Below are 25,057 nucleotides of genomic sequence, written 5' to 3'. Positions count from 1 at the left end.
CTCCTCTTCTCCAGGTTAAATTAGTTCCAAAGTTTCTTCACTTTGGAACTAATTTGTGGAATAGCAGACTTTGCCTTCTATAAAAAGCTGCTGATTCTTAAAGAACTACATCCTCTAGTTTTTCATCTTTTTAAACCATTCACTACAGATAATACAGAAAACATTTATGCGTTCCAGTTTCCCACAGAATTGCTTAATCTAGACCTGAGGACAGACTGCTTTGGCAAAATGGCTATGAAATTATTTGAGACAGATTTTAATAACAAGAACAGCGCAATCTAACATGAACAGTTACATTCTTTATGATTGAAAGCTGTAGCTTCATTTTTTTACTTTATAGTTTCCAGTATGAACTTTTCTTATTTTTCAGGTCAGTTGATCTTTAAAACTTTAGCATATATTTGGCACTCCAACAATACACACTATCACAAAGATTAAACATAAAAATAAATATAGATATTTTATTGCACCTGAAATATCTTACGATGTATTAAGAGACAAAGTGCCATAATCATCATCAGAATGCAGAACAGTTACATTTTGATATAAAAATTAGTTACATTTTACTAAATTCTACCCAATCAATTAAGGAACCTTACCAATGAGGACACTCTTTGTCCAATTATTAAAGTTGCGGAGGTAGAAAATGCGAGACTGGCTACGTTTTTCCAATCCAACTTCTTGAAGTTCATTATAATGTGCAGCTACAGCTTGCCCATGGCCTATTTCACACTGCAGAAATGAGGGAAGGAATAGACTCAAACAGTGAATTCTTTTTATTACTTTTTCATTTAATCAAAACGTGTTGACTTCAAGGATTTAAGAAATTAGACAAGTAACACTATGAAGGGCACCATTATTATACATACAAAAACACTTCCCACATCTGTCCTCGTACTGACGTCAGTACTTCAGTTATCACAGAGAAAATTCCCTTAAAAATTTAATCCCCTTTTCAGTTGGGTTCACGTAATTTCTGATGGATGATGCCCAGCACCTTTCCCTCACAGAAATACCTAATCTTCAGTTTTCTAATACTCCCACCACTCTCAAAGAGTCAGGGATTGAAGAACAGGATATTCTTTCTCAAGGGCTATTATTTCAGCTTTAAGCTTCTTCAAACATCCTATTTCAGAAATTCAGTGTTTACATCTAACAGAAGTATATTAACTGCCGATTTGACCAAAATGCCAACTAGCTGATGTCGCATAAAGCCCTAGGCGGGTGATCACACTGTCAGAGCTTTAAACAGACCACAGTAAGGGAAAAAGAGTAATGACTTGACAACAATATCCCATTTAATGCTTAACAGTAAACTGCAAAAATGTCTCTCATTTAGCCTTAACTGTAAATAGTCCAAGAGATTTCTGCCCCATGTGACACAGAGAAGCAGCCTACATGCAGATATCATGCTCCTAACATTTCTTCAACTTGAAAATTATCTTCCATTATATACATGAAATGAAAATAAATATAAATAAAATATAAAGTAACAGAACATGGAGAACCAACACAAATTCTTTGAGGCACAAAAGTGTCTGAAATAACAGTACAAACCACAATGAAGGATTCTCAGCTAAAACCCACAAACATGCTACAAAGCCCCAGCCAGCACGAGTTCACACAGCAATTAAAAGCATTCCCAACAGTTGACTACAAAAGTCAACATCCCGGTATCTTATTATTCAAATAGCAGTTCCTCAAGAGAAAATAAGGTTTGACTGACTTCAATACACTACGTGAATTCTTCAGTGTTTCATATAATTTTGTAAACCTGACCCCGACATCTGTTTAGTACCACACTCAGCTAACTGATACTAACAAATATTATGACTATTTCTAGTCTTTTTTTAGGGTAAGCACAGATGGCTCCCTGAATGGCCACTGAAGGCGACATAAGCTAGAAGGGCTGACTGACAAGTGTGGGGGACATATTCATACAATCCATTAACATATCTCAGCTGCTGCAAGCACAGTTGCAAAGAACCATCAGCAATAATATCTAGATGCTGGCAGCTCTGTTCAACGCAATCATGTCTCTACACCCTTAGGCTACACAAAAACAACGTAGTTCTTGTCCACCTAAACACTATCAAAAAGATGACAGGGTTAATAATGTTCCTACCACAACAAAGGGCTCTCTTTATTTCACCAGATTGCTTAGCCAAAAACTTAACATCCTGGAAAAATTCTGAACAGACAAACAAAACATTAGGTCAAAGACATTTTCAAATCATACTTATACATACCAAAAGGTCACAATTAGACTAAATATTACGGCATCAGTTTCTACATGCTCATACATAATAAAGGACATACAAAACATTACCTGCTTCACCCTCTTATTTAAAAGGACAAATATCTTCTACCATTCTTGCAGTCTTAAACCAAAAAAATATGCAAACCCTTCAGTACTTTGTTAACAATCATACTGAAATCATACCACAGAGGATGCAGTTTGTGGAGTTTTCTAAATTATTCAATACCTTACTGAGGAAATTAAAGGACAAAATTACCTTCTGGAAGAGCCTCCCATGCACAGACAACTGTACTAACACACAGCATTACAACATACAAAACATATCGATTCAAGACAGGTGACTTGGACTAACGCCAGTAAATCCTGCATTACACTACCAGACTGCTACCACGCAGGCAACGGGACAATGATCTTAGAATTAGACTAAGCATGTGCTGAGATCAGTTTTCCTAACACTCTAATTGCCAGCCCTCTTTCTCTTCTGTTAAGCTCAGTATAACTCCTGCACCTGTTGTTTTGCTAGGAAGCCACCCACAAACTTTGACATTTGGTGTCTCATGCTGGTTCGTATATGTTTAGCACAAATACTTTCAATCTTTTCTTGAGCTAAGGCTTCGAAACAAGTACTTGGACGTAGCTCAAAATAAATGATACTCACTGCTTTCTTAGGAGGTTCATCTTCAGGATCTGAAGTCTTCCTTTTCGCTCTGTCATCCTGATTACCACTATCAACTTCGTTTTCTTCTTCAGCAGTGGAGTGCACTGTACCTGAAGTTGAACTATTGCCTTCCCCCCCAACACCTGAATCTGCCTCTAAAGTACGAGGTGTTTTCTCCACTTCTTCATCCAAACTCTTCTCCACTTCCTGTTCTTCTGTCTTGGTTAAATCAGCCATTTTTGACAGGTTCGTCTCCTCATCCACTGATCACAATGGAAATCTACAGAGGGGGGGAAAAAAAAAAACCCACCAACTATTTTCAGTATTGAATTTCACTTACTCATGTTTACGACCATGACCGTCAATCATAATAGAGGAGTTATAAACAAATAACATGCCTTTGCCCTGGGCAACATATAAACTTCAGATTTGTGTAGTTATTTAATAGACAGCACAACAAAATGTGGAATTTCGAAGTACTCTCATTACAAAAACATCAAATTAAGAGAAATCTTTACTTTTCACATTAGAGTCTTCCTTATCTGTCGATTCAGCTGCAAAGCCTTATTTCTTTTGCACCTGTAACCTCCCTTTCCCCCTCCCCATAAAAAGTAAGCTACAAATCACTTCGTGTTTTAAAACACAAGCTGACAGAGGTCCTCAAATTAGTAAATCCATTACTTGATCTGGTACGTTTTCAAACGGATGCCCTCAAACAAAAAAAATCAAGGTGGTTTTTAAGAGCAACTTTCCATATCAGTTGTGGATTATCAAGTTTGCCAACAATATCCACTAAGCCTCAAGCTTCACTAACACTAGAATTCTTCAGTGGTAGCTGCATTTCTGTATGTCCACCTCACAAACATCTATACGTTCCGCAGGACAGCAAACTGCTGCTGTAAAGCTCATTTAGTCTCCAGCACATCCCAGCCTTCTCCACACCATTGCCAGGAAGCAGGACACCCACTTTTTAACAAGGCACAGGAGACAGCAATTTGGCATCTCCTTTCCTAAGCCAGTGGTCTATTTCAGTCTCACAGGAAACACACACACTCCACTGCACCCAGGCTTCAGTCTCCTCACGAGGCCCAAAACACTTTCATTGAGCGGACCGCCACGCAGAGGCCCCAGAGCGGCTTTCCTCGCCTCACAGCATCGTTCGGGAGGGCTACTCCCCAGCGGCGCAGCACCCCGCTCCCGAGGCAGCGCGCCCTTTCCGCTCCGAGCGGTTCGCCGCCTGCTTTTAAAGCCTAAACTCCGAGCTTCAGAGCCAGCGGCAGCAGCCAAGCGCCCCGGGGGCGGCTGCTTCGGGAGGGACGCCGGAGAGCTCACAGCGCCGGGGGGACGGGACGGGACGGCGCTCGTGGCTCAGGGAGCGCAAAGAAACGACAGGCGCTGCCGCGCCGTTAACGGCCGGGGCCCTGAGGGCTTTTAGCTGCGCCGCGACAGGCTGCGCGGAAGGAGGGAGGGAGGGAGGCACGGACCCTCCGGCGCGGCGCTCCCGCGGCCTGGCCGCCGCCCGGGCGGTTTCCGAGGGACCCGGGAGCCCGCCGAGGCCCGGCCCGCTCCGCCCCACCGCAGCAACGGACAAAGCGCGCGCCTCCGCGGAGCCCCTCAGGAGGCCCGGCGCGGCCGCAGCCGATTGGCGGCGATGGGAGGCCGCAGTCCAAGCCTCCCGCGCGCCCCGCCCACCCCGCCCGCCCGCGAGGCCGAGGGCCCGGGTCCCGCGCGCCGCGACGCCCACCTCGCCCCGCGCCGCCGCCGCCTCGCGCTACCCGCCGCCGGGCCGGGCGAGAGGGCGGGCGCGCAGCACTCACCCCGCGCGCCGCTCCGCCATCCTGTTTGCGGAAGTGACGCCCCCCGCAGCGCGGCGGTGGGAGTGGAGGCGTCACATCCGGGAAGGGCAACGGAGCGCGGCGCCGCGCACGCGTGAAACTCGACGGGTCTGCGCAGGCCGGTCTCAGCCCGCCGGAGGGGAGGACCACGAGCCCCAGAGGGCCGCGCGGCGGGGCGGGGCGGTTGGCGCGCCTGCGCAGCCGGGGCCCCCGCGGGGCCTCAAGGTGGTGGTGGGGACGGGCGTTGCTGCACGTTGCCCTGCCGCGCGCGCGGGGCGGGGCGGGGGAGGTGACGGGAGCGGCGCGCGCGCGCGGCGGCGGCCGTGGGTCAACCGCTGCCCAGCGTGTCCCCATGGCCCGGGGCCCGTGAGGAGGAGCGGTGGCTGGGCCGCAAGGTACCCGCTCGGTGGGGCCGAGGGGAAGGGGAAGGGGCTGGCGCCGGGGAGCGGGCGGAGGAGGGCGCGGGCGGGCTCCTCCCGGAGCCTCCCCCCCCTCCCCGGGGCGGGCGGGGCCGCTGGCGGGGGGGGGTGGTGGCTGTTGGGGGGTGGCCGGACCGCCGCGCAGGGGTGTCCCCCGCCCCCGGCCGTGCTCTCTATCGCGGCCCCCGGGGGCTCGGGCTGACTGACCTGCGGCGGCCGGGGCTGCGGGCCGCTCGGAGCGCCGCGCTCTCCGGGCCGCAGCTTTCCCCTTGGCGAACTCCGCGGCCGTTTTTTCGCCTGGCGGCCCGAATGTCAGCCGCGAGCCTCCAGCAGCTGTGCCGCTGAGGGCCGTGGTCGGGCTGTGCTCCCGAGGCAGCCGACGCGGCGCCTGCCGTGACGTTTAGGCTCCCCGAGGTGGCTGCACAAACGTTTTCTTCTCTAATAAGTGTTTTGCACGGTGTTTGGTGACCCGTTGGTGGCACGTGACATGCGACCGAAGGGCTGGCTTCCCTCGGCGGGAGAATCTCACGACGGAGAAACCTGGGTTTTGTTCCCCTTGCCCCTTCGCTGGTAACGTTGTGTTTTCTTGCTCACCTTGAGCTTTCAGCGCTTTTTTCCTCTACTGGCTTTGGAGGTCTCTGAACCCGTAGGAGGCAGCGGTTTAGCAAAGTTGTATAGAGTTATGGGTCTTGTTAGTAATCTGCTTCTGGTAATTAACTGTGGGAGTTTTCCAGGGAGGCAGATGGTGAGAAATCAGAACTGAGTTTTTGATGAGGCTGTTAGATCAGATAAGTAACTTTATATTTTGAAGTCCAGCATGGATTTATTTCGGATGTTACAAATTACACGTTCAGCCTAATTTGTGTCTGTTTCTGAAATGCCTTCTACAAGCTGGCCCACAAGAGGAAACATGAATTTGGACAGTAATACCTGAAGTGTCCTAGAATTCCATACCAAAACTAGTTCTTAAGCAGGCTTGAACCAAAAGTGGTCCTCAATTTACCTAAACTCCACCGTGTCATTGCTGTTAAGTATAAATTTAAAATGAGTTGCTGAAGTTTTGCTACTTCAGGGAGAGGTAGGGAGCAGGTTCCTCATTTAGAATGTGTGTCGCTGCCTGTGCTGCTAGCTTATATGACTTGCAGCTGCTTCTGTGTGGGAGATGCATGTATGGAGGATAATGTGTCCCCACAATCCATCTCCTCCTGTGGGGCTGGCAGCAAGTGTTTATGTCCTTTTCTGTTGAATGGCTGTTTGAGGTAAAAGGGAGTGTGACTGGCCTCTGTGGCAGCATTATTGAATTGCACTCACTGCTTGAGAAACACTTCCATCAGGGAGGAAAAAAAAAAATCATTTGATGATTTGGGTAGGTGGATATCAGGTGGCTTCCACATGACAAAAACTGAGTAGGCTAATTCAGATGGTTAAAGAGTATGTAAGGAATGTAAGAAGTTAAAGATTTGTCTAGTGTGACTGTCTACAGATCTATTCCACAGACTATAAGAAAAGATTTGATCTGTCTTTGATTTTTAGAAGGATCTGTGTAACTCTCCTGCTGTAGATGATGTTTTCTCCAGATAAACTGGCGTAGCTCTGTGTATATGCTTATAGGCATCACTGAGAAAGTCCACTTATCTCAGGTAACAGCCCTCAGTTTGCATCTTTACATGTTTCTGGATCTGTAGGGAGTTCTGACTGGTCTTGAAGATAAGGCCACAAAAAAATCTATGACAAAAGCAGAAAGAGCACTGATTTTTAAAATATAAAAGTACTAGTTGAATCCACAGTGTTCCTTGCAATTGGTTAGTTTTGCAGATTGAGAAGATGATCTGACATAGTTCTTGTTAGTGCTGATACACTGTGAACCCAGATAGTTGAAGCTGAACTTATTTTGAAAATTAGATGCCGAAACAAATTCAACATCAATCGGCAATATTTCAGTATTAAGAAAGAAATAAAACCACTGAAGAACAGAGACCTGGGCCCAAAACGTGACTGAAGTCTTCTGGACAGTAAGGTATCATCACAACAGATCATAAGGATTTTACCTTGACATTCTGTTAGGTAAATACCTAGTTCCAGCACTTTAGATCAAGGATCAGCTTCAGGGTCAGGGATTCTTAATAACTGTAACTCTAGTAGATTGTTTGACTTGAGACAAATGGATTGTGCAGTATGGCAACAACAACAAAAAAGGAATGCTGCTCAAGTTACAGGACTTTTTCTTAGTTTTTAAGGCTTGGCTCGTGATACCTCTAAAAACCGTGGATTACTCTTCATGTCCCTGTCATTATAATAAAATTACAGTAAGAGTAGAAAGTGATTATTCAGTTTAAAAATCCTTATGATCTGTTGTGATGATACCTTCCTAAATTCAGTTGGTCTTGAAGGTGCCGGTACAGATGTGTGAAGTCCAACATACTTTGTTCGTAGTAAGTCAAGAATGTGTCACTTCAAACTGCCAGGAAAGTTATAGTTTAACCAGGTGTTAGTAGGCCAGATTGGTGTGGCTAGTTATGTCAGTCCTCCCACCTTCTGTCTGTCTTAGTAAGTAAGCAGTTAAGGACAGAAGTGATTTCTCCTTTAAGGCACTGGGATTATACAGTAGAGCTTTACTCTGGTTGGTGTCTAGACTTCTGCAGTGCAAATGGTAATGGTCTGTGTTCTCATGAAGCTTGTGTTTCTGCTAAACAGCTACAGTCCTTTCTGCCCTAGTGCCTTCTGTCACTCAGTTCGCCCCACATCCTCTTCAAACCAGCTACCCATTGTATAATTCAACAAAAAATGAAAATTTTTTTGTTGTGTTTCCAGACATAACACTTCTAAATAAAGATATCTGAATGGTAAAATTAGGTCTTGCTCTGTTTGTGCACATCAGAAAATGAAATTGCTACTTAGCTGGACTGTAAAGTTTAATTCCATGGATCTACTGTTTGATCTTGTCCAAAAACTGGCCTTGACCATGTGTAACAGTTCTTAAATATAACAAAACAAAAAGTTGCGTGGCTGTGATTGTGGCTTTGTAGAACGTTGTAGCAGATGATCCCCTGCAGCCCTCTAGAACTTGTGTAGTCTGTCCTTGGAGAGTGGGATGAGGGAAGGGAATACAGTCACGTGCTCATGAACAAACTATAAAACACAGCAACATTTTTTTTTCAGTTGGATAGATTTTGTTATAAAAATACATGAGTGGCTTTACAGCAGTTGTATAAGTCTCTTCCAAAAGAAGCGGCTGGTCTAAGACTTGAGTAGAATGTGAGGGCACTTATCTTTTAGCTGTAATTGGTAGTGTTTAGCCCCAACGTGTGCCAGTCAGTTACTTTGTTCTTAACATTTTGTGGATTTAAAAGCTGATTTTGCTGATGTTAAAATTAGTGGTACCTGTTGCTTCCTGCTGTCTCACGCCATAGTATAGTACTTTCTGATGGAGGGATGTTTCTGTGCTGAAACACAAGCCTTGGACATTGTTGATCACATCTAATAGAATGAATGCAGTGTGCTTTCAAAGGTTGCAATGTTGCAGACACAGGATTTCTTTCTCAGTCTGAATACAGCAATGTAGTAAATCCTCTGCTTCGGACTGTGAGCAGGAGTGTTATTACGGTCCTATTACTGAAGTCCCATCAGAGTTCCTTCTGGTGTGAAGACACAGGCTGTGTGAGTCTGGTGCTCTTTCTGACACGGGTAGATGGTGTCATTTTGTTGTTTGCATGGCTGGCAACATTAGCAGTCATGTCCTCTATACAAAAGACACTGTGTAAGGCATTAAATTGAATGGTGGGCAAGAAAGTTTATCCACTCAGGTATCAAGACCTTAAGAAAAATAATACTTCTTTTGTAAGAACAGTTCGTATTCATTTGTAGAGATGTAGGGAATAGCATTTACTAAAAATTAGATGAAGAGTATGGTTTTGAGCATGTGTGTGTTCTGTAAATGTTATGATCAGCCTCTTCACACATAATTTTTCAAGATATTCTGATTGATACTACACATATTTCCCCATATGGAGAAGTTTGAATTCACAACAGAGAATTCAACACTTACTTTGAATATTTAGAAAAGATTTATACTGGAAGTGAATGTCTGCCAACAGTAATTCTGCTGAAAGATGAATGTTCTGTATTTTTTGCTGGGAAGAATGACAGCTTCTCAGTGTTTGAAAATGTGAATTAAATGTAGTGAGAGAATAAAAGAAAAAATCTTGAACCTAATGCTTTCACTGTGAATTATGTTCTTATTGAAGCTGCATTTTGGGTTTGTGGTTTTTTTCCCTGTTTGGGGCTGGTTTACATTTATTGCTACTTTGTTTCTAATTGTAAGGCTTCAGAGTTTTTACTTGAACATGTTTTTTGAAAGTCTTAGAAGCGCTCTGGGTGGATTTGATGGATAAAAGACTTGTTACTTGATAGGGGTTGTTGCTTTAATTTTTTTGTAAAATTGTTACATAATATAATTTGCATTTAAAATATTATTACAGCCAATACTGTTGATTACGGTTGGGTTATGGAGGGAAGAGACACAGAACAGTGAGACAAGAAGGACCTGCGAAGATCCAAGGTGGCAAAAATGGCATTTATCAAGGCTAGAAAAGAAAGTTTTAGTAGTCACAATGCATGAGGAGACAGCAGGCTGTACAAAGTTGATGTTAACATCTAAGTTTAAGCCTGTTGCTAATACCTTTTATAACTAGTCAAGAGAAAGTATTTGAATACCTAAGCTCTTATTCTACGGTCTGGTCAAAAAGGCTGAACTTTATTTGGGTTAGCACCATTTGTTTTAGTGAAAGGTACAGTGTCTGCAGTGTGTCTCCAGTTGTTTCTTAAACCTTTCAGGAATAAATATTTTATTATAATTCCAAGAGCTGTTTAAATTAAATATTGTGATCTAAATTTTATATGTCAGCGAAATCCTGAGTGACCAGAAAGATTATGAATTAAATAATTAGCTTGGCTACTGGTATCCAAATTATGAATAGCAGGAAATCTTGAGTAAGCTGGTGTTCAGTTTTGTTTGCAGCATTCTGGCTGCTGTTGATGGCTCTGTTAGTGAAAAGAGATGTGCACAGCAGTTCTGAACTCTAAAGAGAAGTAGCAGAATTTCATAGAAGAAATGTCTGAACCTTGAACATAGAACTAATAGTCAGGTTTCTAGTGCTTTCCAGCATGCGTTAAAATGTAGAGTTGGAACTCTTGAGGTGCTCAGTGAAAGTTGAAAGAGGTAAGGAATGTGCCAGTTAAAAGTTCAATGAGTATTGAGAGGGAAGATGCTAAGAGATCCTCAAACTGTTTCAGTGAAGTGTAGAAAACTGATCTGTGTATTGATTTGTTTGTGTTTTAGTGTCTAACCCCTCACCAGTTCAGTTGTGGGGTTTTTTCAGAGGTAGTTCAAAGCCATATGCAGGAAACTGCTGACATGAGGCTTGATTATGTGAGTTACCTTTTGCAGACGCTTTTAGTTATTTAGTAGAAACTTCCCAGTGCTTTGCAAATGTACCACCACACGTCCCACATCTCCGTGGTCATGGCCCTCTGACAGAAAAACAAGTGTTTAGAGGGGAATGAACTAATAATACATTGGGTGATACAAGGATGAAAGAGGCTATTAGGTGTTGCTTGGGAAAGTTATTACATGAGAGTAGAACAGAAAGGAGACAGAGTTAGATCTTATTTTGATCATTAGCTTAAAGTGGAAGGTAATGTGCACAAGGGCAAAATAATAAACAGATGAGTATGATCCCTGCCTTGAACTACCAAAGGGCTTTTTTAACCTTTTTGACCTAAATGTACATACCTATTTTTCAGCTTAGTTAACCTCTAGAAGTGTAACTTTTTAACCTACTTATTGCATATGTGTGTATAGGGTGACAAATGAACAAAAAAACCCGAAATCAGATAGCACTTTAAAAGGCAAGTTTTTTCTCCTCCCCCTGCCATATGCCTGTTATTGGGGGGGGGCTCTGGAACAAACATAGAACACGATCAAACAAACTTAGACTTGTTGAAAGGAACAGTGGAGAGCAGAAACCTTTTGTAGTATTAGTATAAAAGGTGTAATTATGTTAAAATTCGGTAGAGGGCAGAGTGAAACTTCTGAACGAAGGAACCCAGCGTAGCTCTTGACCACTGCGAAGTAGGAAAACGGAGTTAAGAGATGGAATACCACCAATTATTAAAAACATAGTTCCTAAGAGCAGAAAGCACTACAAGTGACTGTGATACTTTCTTTTAGAAGAATTAGAGAGAGAACATTCACGCTTCTGTATAATGCTGTGTGCAAGCTTAAGATTTAAGGCCTTCCAAACAGAGGAAAATGGGGATACCACTGTCATATTGACTGGATGCAGATCGGCTGTTAAGCCTCCTGTTTAGCATTCCAGATCTATAACTCAACACACAGGCACTGCATTAGGTTCTCCTGCTTTATTTGCCTTCTGAAGCCAATGTTCAGACTTTATAAATGTCTACAATAACTTTTATTCTTCCTAAAGCTACTTTTTGTTGTGCTTTCTAATACTTATGTATCAGAAGGTTGTAGCAGTGAAGATTGCTCTGTTTGTAAGGACCCTATGAGGGTTAATTCTACTTTCTTGACTTCGCTAAGTTTGTTTTAGCAAGAGTAGATAAAATAGGGTTAAAAAAGTTGTTGACTTGTCTCCTCTTCTATCAGTATTGAACTGTAGTAATATGATCGATTTAAAAATTACAGCATAGTATTTACTAAGTGAAGATATAATAAAGATTAGGCATGATGGAGGTGGGATGGGACTAATGTTTAGGGTAATCTGTCTACAAGAGTTTACTCTTTCATTTATTTTAACATGATGGGTTTTTATGAAGATCTTAATAAATTTCACCACAACTTACTTTGCGTTACTCCCTTTAACCTAAAATGGGGTGTTATATTTTTTTTTTTAGACAGCTTTGAATGGTAGACAGGATTAGATAGCCTAGTGATGCCCAAATTTCACATTGTAACCGAGTTTTTTAAGTTTACAATGAATAACAGATTGTATCAGGGACACTGCAAAAGTAGTAAAGGTCAAAATGCAAATTCTAAATGCCAATTCATACACTCTTAAAGTACTAATACAAAGAATAAAAAGTTCCTTTATGCTGCAATTTTCCTGTCCACGGATAGTGACTGCATGATATGCTGAACCATTGCAGTTACGAAGAGGTTCATAGTTACATTTTATATTGAGTTTAAGAAAAACAGTGATGCTTTGCATGTATTGCACTACTGTTACAATGACTTTAAAATGTGTTACCAGCTTTTTAGGCAACCCATATATGTTTTCTGTTCAGTTGTGGTTTTCTTATTTTGGTTTATTGGCTAGGCAAGATTGGTTTTTAAAATATACTGTCAATAAGTTCTTGAAAAGAATAATTTAAATCTGAAAACAATTTTTTATTTTTTTAATTGTATTTAGTAAAAATGTAAGAAATGCAGCGAGGTTTTTATTAAACTGAGGTGTTTGGATGAGATCTCTGTACATTTGCTGTTTATGCAATCTGAAAGGTGAGCTGGAAAGGATTTCTGAAAATTTGGTTTGTGTCCTTTCACAATTCTTCTGTATATACAACACACAACCCTCAAAGTTTGCAGATTTTACACTAAAAATGACAAGAATGTAAATTAATTCTCTGGTTTCATAGGAAGGTGCCTTGGGAGTGGAAAAGCTCATGGATTTTCATTGGTAACTCTCCTGTGGTATAATTAATGTTCTTTTTTTAAAACGGTAACAGAACAAGTAAAAATGCCTTAAATTCTTCCATATTTACATATTGTGTCCAGTGTGTATCTGGTAGAACTGAAGAAAATAAGCCAGTGTAGTCTATATATAGTATACCCTCAATGCCATGAGATAGTTTCTGACCTCATTTACAAAAGAACTTACTCTAAAGTTTTTACCATCTTGCATCCACCCCTGTTCTCATATTTTAATTTCCCTGTAGCTCAGAAAATGTTAATTGTAACAGGATAGCTGCATTCATCTAAATTATTCTGATGTAGGTTTCATCTGGCAGCATCTCTGGCATGATTTCTTTTTCCAACAGCAGATATCCACAGCAGCCTTTGCTGTACCTATATTGCCTGGCTTGTTACGTCTGTGTTTTCCAGTGATCCCCTGTTTCTTTTTTACATAAAATGTTAGCACACATTCAAAACCATGAATTTGTGGTAGTCACGTAGACCAACTCTGACATTAAAAGATCTTGAACTTTTGTTGTCCTCGGGAACAAAAGCAAGTCTAATCTCTGCTTGCCATTAATCACTGGAAGGCAAAGGTTTAGCAAAGCAAATGCAAGAGGTGGGGTACTCCTGCAGTACATCAGGTTTATGCTAAAGCTGACCTAAGTTGTAACAGAAGTACAAATGTTTGCTAAACAAAACCTCTGGTGCTGTAAGGAAAAGCTGATCTATATTTTTCCTCAAGAGGCCACTAGAGCACTCCGTTTGTGTCAGAGAGCTTGTTAATCGCTTGCCATGAGGCAGACGTGCCTTCAGGAACTAAATAGATGTCCAAGAATCCCAACCAGGAGTATGTCCTGAACAGCCAAGATCTCAGTTTACTGCCAGCTGGAGATACTACTAGATAGTTAGCCAAATTATGACAGCACTGAAGAGGAGACCTCATCCCAGAGGTGTTTGTATATAGTTTCATAGTTTATCCTAGTAGCATTTATTCAGCCACTGACCACATGAGATTTTTGCAGCACAGAACACCTATATTTGTCCTTAGGCATGTTCTTTTTTTTTTTCCTTGTGCCATTTTTAAGGGAAAGCTAGTGTAGAATTCTAAGATGCTTTAAAACACCTTCTGCCCCCGCCCCCTGCAAAATTCTCATAGAATCATAGAACCCATAGGTTTGGGTTGGAAGGGACCTTAAAGATCATCTGGTTCCAACCCCCCTGCCGTGAGCAGGGACATCTTCCACTAGACCAGGTTGCTCAGAGCTCCATCCAGCCTGGCCTTGAACACTTCCAGAGAGGTGGCAGCCACAGCTTCTCTGGGCAACCTGTTCCAGTGCTTCACCACCCTCATGCCACAGACCAGCTGCTTTTCCACCTTGATATCTGAAGTTTCTAGCTTCGGTCCTTTTCTGTGCCTTTGCAGCATCATATGACAGCATGAAGAAAAATGAAATACACTAAAATGAAAAATTACTAGGTGCAGTTGTGGATAACATTTAGGTTACTGTCCTGACTTCCTTAGAATCTGAGTGGTTTTAACAACCTAAAGCTACAGGGCAATTGTATAACTTGTATAGCTACAGTAATTCCTTTAAGGAAAGTATTATACTTAGAGAATAAAATTGTGCCTCAAGTCCGTAGGCTGACACACTTTGTTGAGTGTACAGGGTACTAGGAACTTCCTTCACTAATCAAATCTTAAAGAACAGATTTCTCTCGGTTAATCTCATGTTTCAGAGGGATGAAACAACTGCAGTTATATATTTCTTTGGACCTTGACCACTTTTATTGTGCACTTTGAGTTGTCCGTCCTGCTTAAGATTTGTTTGCAATGTTAAGCCAAGTAATTAAAATATTACAGTTGAGCTGCTGCACCCATTACCCCTTTAACAATATTTGTTTCTTTAAAATCAATGTATGAAGTGTATGCTATATTAATCTGTTATTCATTGGCCTTTCCTGCATCCTGCTGTAAGCATTATACTACTTCCCTCGTTTAGTCTTGTAGTGCTGCTGAATAGTAGCGTAATCCTCAACTTACTGTCACCTCAAAAGTCTCTCATTTGTTCATTTAGAGAAGTAAAATAAAGCATGTGCCTGTGAAACACAGTAGGATTGTTAGGAAAATTCAAACCTTGTTTTGAAAAAAAATATTTTTTTTTATTCTCTCAAATTTAAGCACCATCATATCTAAGCCTTTGCTTACATGTCAAGCATCTAGCAAAAAGCTTTTTTTAAAATGGAGAAGCAAAAAGTAGGCTGTTTCACAGAATGTTAGCTAGAACCCTACTATCATCTGTCCTTACAAGGTTCTGGACCTTTTCAGGATCTACCCTAGACAGTTAAGTGAACCTTACCTTTGACCAGCCAGGTCCTTGCATCGTGGAGAAAACACTTCAGTTACTAAGTTCCAAGTCTATCTGAGGATATGGGAACAAAATAAATGTGGTGTGGCAAGTTTTGTCAGTGGCTCTAGTAGTTCCCCTGCTTTCAAGCCATTGGTGACATTCTATTTTTCAGTCTAATGCAGTGCACCTAACTCTGTGAGCTGAGGCCTTGAAACTCATCTACTAATCATAGCTATGTTAACTGCAGACTGATGAGTGTGACCACATAGCAGTGACCCATTGCTCCTTCACGTTAAGGAGAATTCTCATGCCCTGGAAGCCATTTCATACCCCAGTGGTCTGCAGCCACTGCAATGAATCAGAGGTGTGGTACAGTGTTACTTTTGTGCTGTCAGTAGATGCTGGACAGCAAAACCTAGAAACGGTGTTCTGAGAAATGCTTCTACATATACACTATGTAGAACGGGAAAATTCAGAAATACTTTTCCGTTTCTTCTTGCTTCTGTACAGAAGAATGATCTCCTTCCAAGGCTGTTGGAAAGGAGAGTCCTGTTAATAACATTAATGAACCAAAATCAGAGTGTGGAGCATGGTTTCCCCATGCTGTGTGGTGGCAATTTTCGAAGCTTGTTTGGAACAGGTATTTTTCAATAGGGTATGATCCACTGAAAACAGATGAACAGCAGAAGAGTGACTCAAGCTCCCAAATTCGCATAGAAGGATAGGTATCCTTTGCTGAGTCTGCTGGCTGGATATCATGAAAATCTGCTTACAGCAGATGCTCAGTGTTGTGTATTACTGGGGGGGGGGGGGGAACAGTCCTCTGTGGAGAGTGTTATCCCTCAGGAAAGGAGTGTAAGTGGCAATAGGCAAGCAATGTACCAGTTTGTTGTTATGATTTCTATAGATCAGTAAGGTAGTTGGTAGGTGACAGAGTGCCATCTTAACACTTGAGTTTTGATGAGTGTTTTTGCTACTCTTTGTTTTGAGAAGCAGTTGCATTTGGATCAAAGATATCAGCAAGAATCTCTGCTTCTTGTGAAACCAGAGATACCACAAGCAGTTGCTGCTTCTGGTGAATTCTTACAGAAGACTGACTCATTTAGAGGCAGTACCTGTGGCTGATTTACTGCTCCATAACCAGCAGTACTTCTTGGCTCCCACTGAGTTCAGAATTCAGCAGGAGCGAGCAACTGCTTGCTTACATAGAGGCAAGAGTTGCCTTTTCTCCTGTTGATGCAATACTTCCTGTTAGTATGAGTTCAACAAGACTGGGTATCTGTGCTTCACATGCAAGGCAGAGGTTCCCAAGGAGTTTGAAACCATTCCTCCAATCTTTTCCCCACATCAAACATTGTAATTCTAGTAATTGCAATTAATTCAAGCACAACAATAACATAAAAACGGCTAGAAAACATATAGGCAGGAGTGTTCCAACGCATGCATTTGGTTATGAAACTTTCCTCTCTTGGAAGAAACAGTAATTCACAGCTGAGGAACTTTTAAGTTACACAGAAAAAAAACTCCTATTAGTGTGTCAGTATCCAAAGGGGTATTTACATCAATAACTTTTTCAGTAAGCAAGGTTTCAGGCTGACCAAAAATCTCCATAATACTAGTTTGCTGTTGTGGCTATTTCTCTAAATGCATCTTATTTTCTACTTTAGTAGATTCGTCAATATGTTGAAGACATATATTTGAAAGGTGGGGATCTAGTGGAAGACTTGCAACTCTTTGAAGATACAAACCTTATCACACTTGTTGCATATCTGGAAAGTAATAAAGGGTATGTATGGCTTCGTCGGTTTTTTATAACTTTTGCTGGTGTTATGAAGTATTGATCATTTTCAGCAGCCGAGACAAATTCACTGTCAAAACACCTGATTGAAATATATCTAAGGTTATAGGTGAAGGGGAAGCAGACATGGAGACAACAGTGGATTCTCAATTAAACTCTAATCTAGTTTGGATCAAGAATTGTTATGATAATTAAAAATGTAAATGCATCAGGAAGATTTGACAGTTGTAATATAACTGACTTAACTGGCATTTACTACATAAAATGAATTAGTGGCACTTTTTTTTTGGAGGGAAGGAAAATGAGTTCTGTAACTTGCAGTCATTGTATAAAGGAAAGGAGAGCGTTAGTACTTAAATCACTAGTTCAAAGCACGGATTTTTTTTTGGAGGAGGGAGCAGGGAATGACTTCTTGATGTCTATACATGTCAAACAAAATTCCTGTCTTTCGTGGGGAATCTCTCAATGGTTCTTTTGAAATTTTGGGAGTAACTGTGAAGTATTCAAAATCATAAAGTTAACTGCATTATCCACAGTTCTAAAATTGCAGTTCAGTCTTGTTCCTGTTAACACGTGACATTCAGTAGTACCATACCTCTTCCTAACAGGTTTATACTGGCAGGGCACTATGGTTGGGTTTGTTACTGTTGAGGTTATTGATGATTGGTTGATGATTAATAATTATTACTGATTTTTTTACTCTATGAACTTTTAGTTCAAAATAGTATAGAACATGAAAAATCATACCAAAACTAAGACTGTATTGACAACAAAAATTAATTTGAATTGCAGTTCAGTGAGTTCATACTACATTTATGTAGGCTCAAAGTATCGCTCAAACTATCAGTTGCTGCTAGAAGTGAAGTTCAAAGGTAGCTTTTCAATAACTATGCCAGATTATGCAGATAAGAGCAGTAAATAGCACTAAATATCTAAAAATGTTTTCAGAGAGTAGAATGAGCATTTTAGCTGTGAGGAGCAGTGTTTATTAAGTTAAGGGGCCATTTTAGTTCAGAACTCTAAAGAAGCGAGGTCTTAAATTATTTACTTAATTCTAAAAGGTAACAATTTCTGCAAAGCAAGATAAGGAAAACATTTTAAAGTAGAATAATAGAAAGCAATTTACAATTTGAGAATTTCAAGTGGCATTGGAGTAAATAGACATCAGAATATTGAAATACAATTTGTTTACTCTTTTCTTGTTTCCTCTCTATAGAAACCTCAGCCACACTTCATCAAAATGCAGCGGAATCTATTACATACTGCATCTCAGCTGGCGCATGGGACGTGTTTGGTTTTTCCTTATATTAGTATCTTTCAGCGCTTAAAAGGACAATCAGTGTTGTCTAACATTGGATACAAAGTGATTTTGGCGCTGGACCCTCCTAAACGATGTCTTCATGCAGGTGCAATGTGCTTTGCTGCAAAGAAAAGTGCTTTTTCATCACAGCCAGCAGACCCTCCTCACAAAGTACCAGAAGAGAGAAATCCTATGACTTCGGCCACTGATACACCCAAGCAGAGCCCTGTAGAGTCAGGTTCTTCAGATCCTGATCCATTACAAGACAAATCAATTAGTCTCGTTCAGAGATTCAAGAAAACTTTTAAACAGTATGGTAAAGTAATGATTCCAGTGCATCTTCTGACTTCCACTGTATGGTTTGGATCCTTTTACTATGCAGCCATGAAGTAAGTTGATATTTTGTTGCAGTGCCCAATACTGTTGTTGAGTTGAGAGTGAGTTTCACAGGTGAAAGGACATATAAATTATTATTACATGTTTAAAAGTGCCTCTATATATAATAGGGAAATGAGGCTACATTTTTAACTGAAGCACAGGATTGATATCAAAAGTATATATAGGATTCATGAGTGTCATGTGTGTACTATTATTATGCAGTTATTGCTCTGTACCAGATATGTTGCTAACATTTCAAGGAATACTCATCTTCACAAAATATGCATGGATGTAAACAGCGTTGAAGTTATTGTGACCTCTCACAAGGTGAAGGTAGGGATTTGGAACCCTGATTACAAGTTGCTAGGTGAGATCTTTATAGACCTGTTCTCTTTTTGCAATTGGACTTGAAGGGTATTTCACCACCTCTTCCCCCCTTCATCCCCAGTCCACCCTCATTGGACTTTCACATTGCTCACATCACTCTGAGCTCCTCACAAGCCATGTGTATTTTCTCCTTCTATATTTCTGTTTCCTGTCTGTCCTGCTTTCCACCGAAAAAAAATTATTACTGTAGGCCAGACATTTGAATTGGAAATTAAATATTTGTGTGGCAAAAAAAAAGATAAATTATGTATTCTAATTTTAGTTTGTTTCAGCTATAGCGTGTGCCAGATACTGTTCTGGAAAATGGCATTTATTAGAAAAAAATTACTATATCAGCTATGAGCTGCTAGTTCAGATGAAAGGGGTTTCATCCATCTGCGAATGGTTTGCTAAATATGAGTAAATGTTTATCTCTGGATTGCTAGTGTTGTGTATTTAATAATAGAAAGCATGAAACAATGACAGTTTGTGGCAGCAAGGATGGGGCTTTGACATCAGAATGCCTTACCGCACAAGTGTTTGTTTTAGTTACTCTAACCAGCTGGCATAATTGCCCTTTCTAGGAGCTATAGATCCAAATGTCATTCTAAATTTAGCTCATGTTAGAGGAATAAAGGTCTTGAGCTATAAAAATATTTTGCTTTGGATGCATTCATGCTGATGCTTACATCCAGACATTTCAGATTGAGTGGAGATTACTTTTCTTGAAACACTTGTTAGCTGCTAAAATAGGTATTTTATGGATTAAAACAACTGAAACATTTAACTAGAAACTAATTATAACAAAGCTTCAATTTGTCATGAACAAGAGCAGCAACATCTTGAAGTGGGGAAAAAAGCCTTGCAGAATGACTGTGGTATGAGACTAAACAGTGGTGGTTTATGAAGTAAAACAGTTAATGCTGTCTTTAAGATCTTACTAGGTCTTCATTTGCTACGCTGGGGATAGGCCTTCAGATTGTAGGTTCTAGTAACTGTTAGTAAGTTACTGCCCATAATTGTTCTTGATGCTAAAATGATCCCATGCACAGAAGAATGCTTGAAATGTTAGGTAGAAAAGGATAATGATACTAATAATACAACATCACTAAATATTGGAAAGTCAGGTCTTCTGTAACTGCATGTAGCTTTCTACTGTAATGTAAACATGGACTGTCTTTTTTTTTTTTTCTTTGGTGTTGATGTTAGCTTAGCTTTCCTGGTTTTCAAATAGAAAGAAATGGTGATAGGAGCTCCCTCCACCCATCTTGCCACCTTATATTGGCAAGGTAGAACAACTGGGCACAAAACCCCTGAAGTCTTGTCCACATAACGTGTTGCTTCCTTTTCTTTTGCCACATTGCATTTGTTTGATGCATTTAAAAGTGAATGGAGGACACTGAAGTCTGGATTCTGTGCTTCTGGGCATGCTGCAGATTAGTCTGAAATTTTAAAAAGGAAAATAAAAAGTAGTTTTAGGCAAAAGAGAACATGAAGCTGAACCTGCACAACTGAAGCCTGAGTAGCTATCTTACCACTATTGTATCTACCTCCAAACATAGTACACTGGGACACAGGTAAGTTAGTAGTGGCTCAGCGCAAAAGGGATAATATAAATGGGTCACCTCTTGGTGGAATGCTGATAAGAACATTAATTTATCTGTATGTACAGAAATATAAATCCTGTAAGTATATTGCTTAGATGAGAAAATACTTTGCTGTCAAATTACAAAGTTTGTGTAATAGAGTGAAAGAATGGAAATGGTACTGTAAATCATTGTTCAGGTTTCAAATTCCAATTCAGGTTGCCAATTTTTTTCTCTTTTATAGAGGAGTGAATGTTGTTCCATTCCTAGAGTTGATTGGCTTACCAGACAGCATAGTAAACATCTTGAAAAATTCCCAGAGTGGAAATGCACTAACTGCGTATGCATTGTATAAAGTAAGTATAATTATAGTTTCTAAATAACTTCTGAATCTTGCCTGGTGAACTGAACAGGGTTTATTTGTTTATAGCAAATAAAAAAAAAAATCAAATTTAGTTAATTTAAAGAGTTAATGCTGTTTTCTCTCTCTGATAGTTACACATACTTGAGAAATGAACAGAGCCTTCATTTCTGTAGTAAAAATAGTCATGTGCAAGTTGATATGGACTCTGTGTTCCTTTAAGAAGTCGATCTATATTTCTCAAATAACTTCTTTGTTTGCTGCGGAACTATTGTCTGCCCTCAGAGGTTTAATTACAATTAAGTTATTGCTCTGTATTCCTGACATAATTAACAGGGATAAAGAGGTAAAGTCTAAACACCTATGATTTCCAGATAAAAGTGCAGTTATTTTTGTTCTATCAGATTCACTAGTTTGTCTTCCTACCTTAGGTCTCCATCATTGTCAAGTACTTTCATTGTCCATTTGAATCGATTACTTACATTCAGGTTTGGGTCTCTGTTTTTTGCTTTATACGTGCACAATCTGTGTTTGGGAAACTTGAAACATGTCAGACCATGCAAAAACAAAGTGCTGTATTTGCTTCAAATGCCACTCGTCTGTTTTGTTTCTAATGTGATGTGCTTCGTGCATGTTATTTAAAGGGGTCATTTTCCCAAACAAAATGCGAAAGCACTACTCTTGCCAATTATTCCTGTGCCTAACAGAGACCAATAAATAAATGTGGTTAAATATAAAGATTTCATTGTAGCTGGGAGATCTGGCGGTGCTGGAAGAAACTTTCAAGATGTGGAAGCACTAGATTAGGTTGCAAAGGAAAGATTGTGCAGGCTTTATCTTTTTAGTTTGGTTTGGAGGGGACCTTTAAAGCTTGTCTGGTCCCACCCCCCTGCAATGAGCAGGGACATCTACTAGATCAGGTGCTCAAAGCCCTGTCCACCTTGACCTCGAATGTTTCCAGGGATGGGGCATCTGCTGCCTCTCTGGGCAACCCATTCCAGTGTTTCACCACCCTCATGGTAAAATATTTCTTCCTTACATCTAGTCTAAATCTACTCTCTTTTAGTTTAAAACCATTACCCCTTGTCCTGTCACTACAGGCCCTGCTAAAATGCTTGCCCCCAGCTTTGCTATAGCCCCCTTTATGTTCTGAAATGCCACAATAAGGTCTCCCCAGAGCCTTCTCTTCTCCAGGCTGAACAGCCCCAACTCTCTCAGCCTTCCCTCATAGGAGAGGTGCTCCAGCCCTCGGATCATTTTTGTGGCCCTCCTCTGGAGCTGCTCCAACAGGTCCATGTCTTTCATGTGCTGGGGGCTCCAGAGCTGGATGCGGGACTCCATGTGGGGTCTCACCAGAGCAGAGGGGCAGAATCAGCTCCCTGAACCTGCTGACCACGCTTCTCTTGATGCAGCCCAGGATACAGTTGGCCTTCTGGGCTGTGAGTGCACATTGCTGGGTCATGCTGAGCTTCTTGGCAACCAACAGCTCCAAGTTCTTCTCTGCAGGGCTGCCCTCAATCTCTTCATCCCCCATCCTGTATTGATACTGGGGGTTGCCCCAGCCCCTGTGCAGGACCCTGCACTTGGCCTTGTTGAACCCCATGAGGTTCACATGGGCCCACTTCTTGAGCTTGTCGAGGTCCCTCTGGATGGCATCCCATCCCTCAGCCGTGTCAACTGCACCACTCAGCTTGGTGTCATCCTTTTGTGAATTTTAGAATTTAAAGCATATCTTGCTGTCAGTATTTCCTCTTGGCTTACGTGGCTCAGTGTCCACATACTGTCTGTTCTGAGTTGCATTCTGAGGTGCCTGATGATCGTCCCACAAGCTGCACAGGGAGGGTTTTTGGTTTTTAAAATAGGAGTCTAATGCCTGTGCTGGTTTTGTCAAAAAAGGTACTTTAAGTAAAAACTATGTATTGCTGGGCAATGCACTGTAAATTGGCATGTTTCCTTAGAAATAGATGATCTTTTTAGTATCTGACACTGGCCAAAATAAAATCTCAATATCAAAAATACCTTTTGCTAGATAACATTGTTCTGTTTTATTGATATGTTGTGTTCTTTGGTTTCTTTAAGATTGCAACTCCTGCCAGATACACTGTGACTTTGGGAGGAACATCCATCACTGTTAAATATCTACGTAAGAGTGGCTACATGTCCACACCACCACCAGTGAAGGAATATCTACAAGATAGGATGGAGGAAACAAAGGATAAAATTACAGAGAAGATGGAGGAAACAAAGGATAAAATTACAGAGAAGATGGAGGAAACAAAGGATAAAATTACAGAGAAGATACAAGAAACCAAAGATAAAGTTTCATTTAAAAAAATAAAGGACTAGGAGAGATGCTTAATTTTTCAATATATCAAACTTAGCACCTTAACCCTTTGTGAGGCAGGATATACGAAGTGCACTTCTCAACTTTTTTTTTTTTCTTTTTTTTTTTTTTTCCTCTCCTTCTCTTCCCTTGTCTGGAGACCACAGTTGCTCTGTGGATTTAAAAAAGCTGTATATTCACCAAGGTTAAAGTTCCCGGGGGGAGAGGTGGTGACAAAACTTCAATTTACAGAAGAAAAAGTGAATCTTGGATTAGAAGTTCATGTGTCCATTGGTAATAGTGTTAATAGTTACTCTTCCCTCTTTTTTTTTTTTTTTTTTTAAATCCCCCCCTCCCCCAAATGAAGATGTCTTCTTTCAAAAGCCACTGCTTTATTCCTCTTCCATCATAGCGCATAGCCATTATTCCATTAGACTGAATCTTTGATTAAATGAGAATGAAGATTTCTCTGCTGGGAAAGGCAACATATTTTGGTTTTCAGAGTATGTGGACCCAGGCTTCTTCAATTGTGATCATCTCTCAACTTGGAGACAGACCATTACCCCAGTGATACTGCACATGGAGGAGTCCGTGGATTAGCTACTCAGTCGGAATGAATTACAATGGCTACACTGACTTCAGCTGGGCTGTGATAGTTTACAGGTTGAGACTATGTATCTTTCTTGGACAGTGTATCTTATCAGAAATCTCAACTGAAAGCCAGAAGATGATGAGTTAATCACAGTAGGCATACTGTCAAGTATACATTGTTTCCTAAAGTTGATTTACAGTGGAAAGAAAGATATTAAATGAAATTAATCAATACATGTATATTAAAACTAGGTTTTTTTATTATGTTAAAGTTTACAAAACTGTGGTAGTTCATTTTCAGAACAAAAAAAAAAAAATCTGGAAGAGAAGCTTACTAGAGAAATTGGTATACTAAGGGACTTTTCAAATACATGCAAAGTTAGAGTTAAACCCAAAAGTTCCCCTTCTTTTTCAGGAATCCCTCAGGCTTCAGTAAAACAACTTAACTAAAATAAGCATAATTTCTGAGGCAGTGATCACAGTCTACCAAACTTTTTTCCCCTAGATTTTCTTAGGTCGAGCAAATACTTCATAGATGAAGGCTGAAATGCTGTCTCAGAGATGTCATAAAGGACTAAAGTTGAAACTGTTCTATTTGACTGGGCAGGCAAATTTGTCTCATGGTTTTATTCAAATGTAGACTAAATTGAAGTGGTTTTTTTATATTTCTGTTACAGCTCTCACTTTGTAGCAACTCTCTGCATGTGTATCTTGTTTAACAAAAGGTGGTTTTTGTGGGGGGATATAGGTAGGCAACAGAATTGGACCCTAAGCGTTGTAATTGACTAGAGTAAAAGAATATCGCTGATAAATATCAGCTCTGCTCCACTCTTAGGTTTTCAGTCAAGTCACTGAGGGCCTCTCCATGTTTAAGTGAGTTGAACTTCATTAACTTCATTGTGCAGGATTGATTATGTACCTTTCTGCCTCTGTCCAGATGTCAAATAGTAACTGCAATCTTAATGCCTACCTCACAGGGATGTTGTGAGGAATAATCATTGTATATTCAGTGCTCTGAAGATGTAAAGTGCCATGTTTCTGATAAATGTTATTAAAAAAATAAGTCTGTGAACTCTTATGCTGCCGAGATGAGCACTACTGTAAGATCAGAGTTAATAGATGCTTTTTGTTTTTTCTA

At 40.7% G+C, this 25,057-nt stretch overlaps 2 protein-coding genes across 6 annotated transcripts in view; one reads left to right on the top strand and one right to left on the bottom strand.

The window, feature by feature from the left end:
• Positions 1–5,490, bottom strand: part of RNMT (RNA guanine-7 methyltransferase) — an 18,810-nt gene extending 13,320 nt beyond the window's left edge. The window contains exons 1-3 of one of the 3 annotated variants that reach the window (XM_075416521.1): positions 5,380–5,490; positions 2,919–3,198; positions 600–732 (exon numbers count right to left, since the gene is read on the bottom strand). In XM_075416521.1, the coding sequence (XP_075272636.1) occupies positions 600–732; positions 2,919–3,155 (370 nt within the window). In that variant the 5' untranslated portion in view covers positions 3,156–3,198; positions 5,380–5,490. Of the gene's footprint in view, positions 1–599; positions 733–2,918; positions 3,199–4,662; positions 4,816–5,379 lie in introns of those variants that run through there. The other 2 variants (XM_075416519.1, XM_075416520.1) reach the window with 2 other exon arrangements.
• Positions 5,031–25,057, top strand: FAM210A (family with sequence similarity 210 member A). Of its 3 annotated transcripts, none has more exons than XM_075416523.1 (5): positions 5,031–5,148; positions 16,887–17,002; positions 18,231–18,703; positions 20,889–21,000; positions 23,085–25,057. In XM_075416523.1, the coding sequence occupies exons 3-5, from the start codon at positions 18,255–18,257 to the stop codon at positions 23,349–23,351; spliced, it is 828 nt and encodes a 275-aa protein (XP_075272638.1). In that variant the 5' UTR covers positions 5,031–5,148; positions 16,887–17,002; positions 18,231–18,254; the 3' UTR covers positions 23,352–25,057. The 3 variants fall into 3 exon arrangements, with proteins under 3 accessions (XP_075272638.1, XP_075272637.1, XP_075272640.1); XM_075416522.1 differs by having other exon boundaries at positions 16,884–17,002; XM_075416525.1 differs by lacking the exon at positions 5,031–5,148 and adding an exon at positions 5,654–5,742 and having other exon boundaries at positions 16,884–17,002.

Source organism: Opisthocomus hoazin, chromosome 3 (genome assembly GCF_030867145.1).
Source record: "Opisthocomus hoazin isolate bOpiHoa1 chromosome 3, bOpiHoa1.hap1, whole genome shotgun sequence".
Classification (NCBI taxonomy): Eukaryota; Metazoa; Chordata; class Aves; order Opisthocomiformes; family Opisthocomidae; genus Opisthocomus; species Opisthocomus hoazin.
This window is presented reverse-complemented; position numbering and strand designations above follow the sequence as displayed.

What these genes read in the sequence shown, in the direction of transcription:
- FAM210A (XM_075416523.1), top strand. Translation starts at nt 18,255, where the DNA reads ATGCAGCGGAATCTATTACATACTGCATCTCAGCTGGCGCATGGGACG. An exon ending in TTTTACTATGCAGCCATGAA is followed by an intron (nt 18,704 to 20,888) that starts GTAAGTTGATAT and finishes TCTCTTTTATAG; the next exon opens with AGGAGTGAATGTTGTTCCAT. An exon ending in CTGCGTATGCATTGTATAAA is followed by an intron (nt 21,001 to 23,084) that starts GTAAGTATAATT and finishes GGTTTCTTTAAG; the next exon opens with ATTGCAACTCCTGCCAGATA.